This window comes from Protomyctophum parallelum (assembly GCF_964188405.1).
Source record: "Protomyctophum parallelum genome assembly, chromosome: 10".
Taxonomy (NCBI): domain Eukaryota; kingdom Metazoa; phylum Chordata; class Actinopteri; order Myctophiformes; family Myctophidae; genus Protomyctophum; species Protomyctophum parallelum.
In genome coordinates, this window is record NC_139704.1 from 11,233,110 (window position 1) to 11,235,828 (window position 2,719).

Sequence of the window (2,719 nt, forward strand, 5' to 3'; positions counted from 1 at the left end):
CACATTGATGTAAGAGCTAGGAGGAGGGGCACCAAGGGCAAATGGGAGACCCGAGATACCATAACTCCCCGCCCCCTCCCCCGCCCGGAATCACGTGAATGACGACTGCTCCTCTGGTCCTGATGCTGTCACTATGGATGTCACCAGTCACCGCCGTGATCCTTAAGGGGCTGTTAAACAAGAGTTGCCAACCAATTGAATACTGTGACTCCTGAGATCGCTGTCTTGCAGTTTCGTAATGTCGGTACTGGTGCCTATTTATTTTATAGTCACATATTCTGATGGTACCGTACTGGTAGGCTTTTTGTGGGAAATTAAATTACACTTCACTTTATACATAACATAAGCCTAATAGGTTACAAAAGATTCAAATGAAAGGCCTTATTATTGCCAATTGTGAAATGCAATTTATCCCCCTCAGAATTAGATGTTAAGTATGCTTTTTGTTCCAAAGAAATACAAGGTGATGAAACCAATGCGAAGACTCAAAGTGAAGACATGATGAAAGGCTCAACCAGGCAGCAATCGAACAGCGACATCTTGAGTAATATATTTCGATGGCTCACCAATTCCCCTATGTTAGTTTATTTAGCAGCGCCTACGTTTGCACCGCGTCGCGAGGCGCGTCGTCGCCTTGTCGGAAATCCCCCCCTCCCAGCTTCTGCCATTTAAAAAGCCTAGCAGACGAACATTTCTGGTATAACTGGAACATTACAAACATCTCCATGGCGGGGTTATAATCTAAATTATGTAGTTTAAGACGCAAATACACTGATTTCTAAAACATAGGTCGGGCGGACGGACGAGCGACGAGACAACGTTGCGCAGGCAGGGTTTTTTAAATGGGAAATCTGACGGGCGGTTGGCGCTTTAAGGAGCCCAGCACTGTGGAGGAATGCGACTCGACGTGGGGGTCGGACTCGGAGAGCGAGGAGCAGGAGGCGGCCGAAGATGACAGCGGCATCTCCGAATGTGTCAGTCCGTCCGAGACGGGTCGCTATGCCGCGGACCCAGGCGACATGTCCCCGCAGGTACTTAATATAGGATAAGAATGTATTTGGGGGGCATCATAACTATTAACGTGACTGTCGTGACACACCTCCATGCCATGCCTCTCTGACGAATAGTATGGTAGTAGTAGCCACTGCCTATAGTGCGGCCAGCCAGCATGGCACCTGCAGCGTGCAGCATTAGGCTACTTGACAATCATACAAACAAGATAATACTGCAGATTCACTAGGCTGTTGTCCTATTCTAATGTGACCAAACCTGTCTAATCCTACAACCATTCAGGTTTATTACTAGGCTGTCAAGCTGCTGCATGTTTTCTTTTTTATTTTCTTTTTTTCAGGATATAAAATAAATATTTCATGAGGATCAAGTTATTTTTAGAATGCATAGTAGGCTCACCATGAACTAACTGAAGTCAACGGTGTCTTATTTGTACAACAGAAGCCATCAGCACAAATGTGATTAAACACACATAAAAGATATATAGCTCAATATTTCCAAAATATATTATTATTCGCTTAATCAAAAAACTAGTCAATTAAAAAAAAAACACTAATAAGATGATAGAATGAAAGGAATTTGAGCTGAAACAAGGACAGGTACAGTCATATATTAGGTCTGCATGTCTCAGAGGCCTACCAAAAGAAGTACAGTGACCCACATTTTGACCCGTAAGGATCCATTTGCACACTCCGAGTTAAATTAAAACTCAGGACTTTGCAGTGAGATCTAGTTTCTGATGTCGTTTTTAGCGATAAGACAGCAGGGATAATACACAAAAATTAAATGTCCTCCTTTTACTGGGAACTACTGACGACCATTGACCTTAAAGCAGATTGTGTTCCATGACATGAGTGTGTCAAGGAAAACAGATAGGGGTCAGGAATAGTTATTTTGAACTAATTGGACGCAAGCCAAGCCAGAGATCAAAACAGCAGTACAACGGTCCCGGGCCACAAGGTTATCGCCTCTACTCTTCTCCACAAGCACATGGACCATTTTGTGTACCACGATCGTCGATGAGTAGGGCCGGATGTACCATATGGGCACTTTGGGCACGTGCCCAAGGGCCCTTGGGCATCAAGGGTCTCTCAAAAAATGCTCCCCCACTATCGAATGAAATTAATGGTGTGATTGGTGTCTAAAAAAATGACAATAATTAGTGTTTTATTGTTGAAAAATAATATGTTTGTTACTGCCTGGCTGTCACTCTGGGGCAGGGTAGGCGACCTGGAATAGGCGTGTGCGTGCTTCGCATGGGTTCGCACGCGCATGTGCATGTGCATGTGCAGGGGGGTCCTCAGAGGTGCTAATCCTGCCCTGATGATGAGATACAAGTGCTGTGACACACCTGCATCACATTATGTGTGTGCACTAAATACGCACTTACAGTAAGAGCACACTACATGTGAGATCTTTTTATGTGAAGCAACTTTCTAGCATTGTCAAGTGCTTTTGTGATGAATTTGGAATGTACTGTAGCACTGTGTCCAAGACAAATTGTCCCTCAGGGATTTGGGGCATTAAAGTAGGCCCTTGAAGGTTTCATAGTCTGTAGGTTTTAACTGTTGGCATCTGATATTTTGGGAGGGCCCAAGTTGCTGCTAGTGTGATTGTCCGACAAAATAGAAACATTGTACAAATAACAGCAGATCTTCTGCTCAGTGTTATCGATTTGTAAGAGTGTGTCATTGTATCTCAATACATG

The 2,719-nt window shown here is 44.1% G+C and overlaps 1 protein-coding gene across 1 annotated transcript in view; it reads left to right on the top strand.

Moving 5' to 3' along the window:
* Nucleotides 1-720: 720 nt before the first annotated feature.
* ogfrl1 (opioid growth factor receptor-like 1) overlaps nucleotides 721-2,719 on the top strand; it is a gene marked incomplete at its 3' end in the record, with an annotated part of 37,744 nt that continues 35,745 nt past the window's right edge. Inside the window, exon 1 of the mRNA XM_083774881.1 lies at nucleotides 721-1,031. Coding sequence (XP_083631007.1) covers nucleotides 843-1,031 — 189 coding nt within the window. The 5' untranslated portion in view covers nucleotides 721-842. The remainder of the gene's footprint in view (nucleotides 1,032-2,719) is intronic.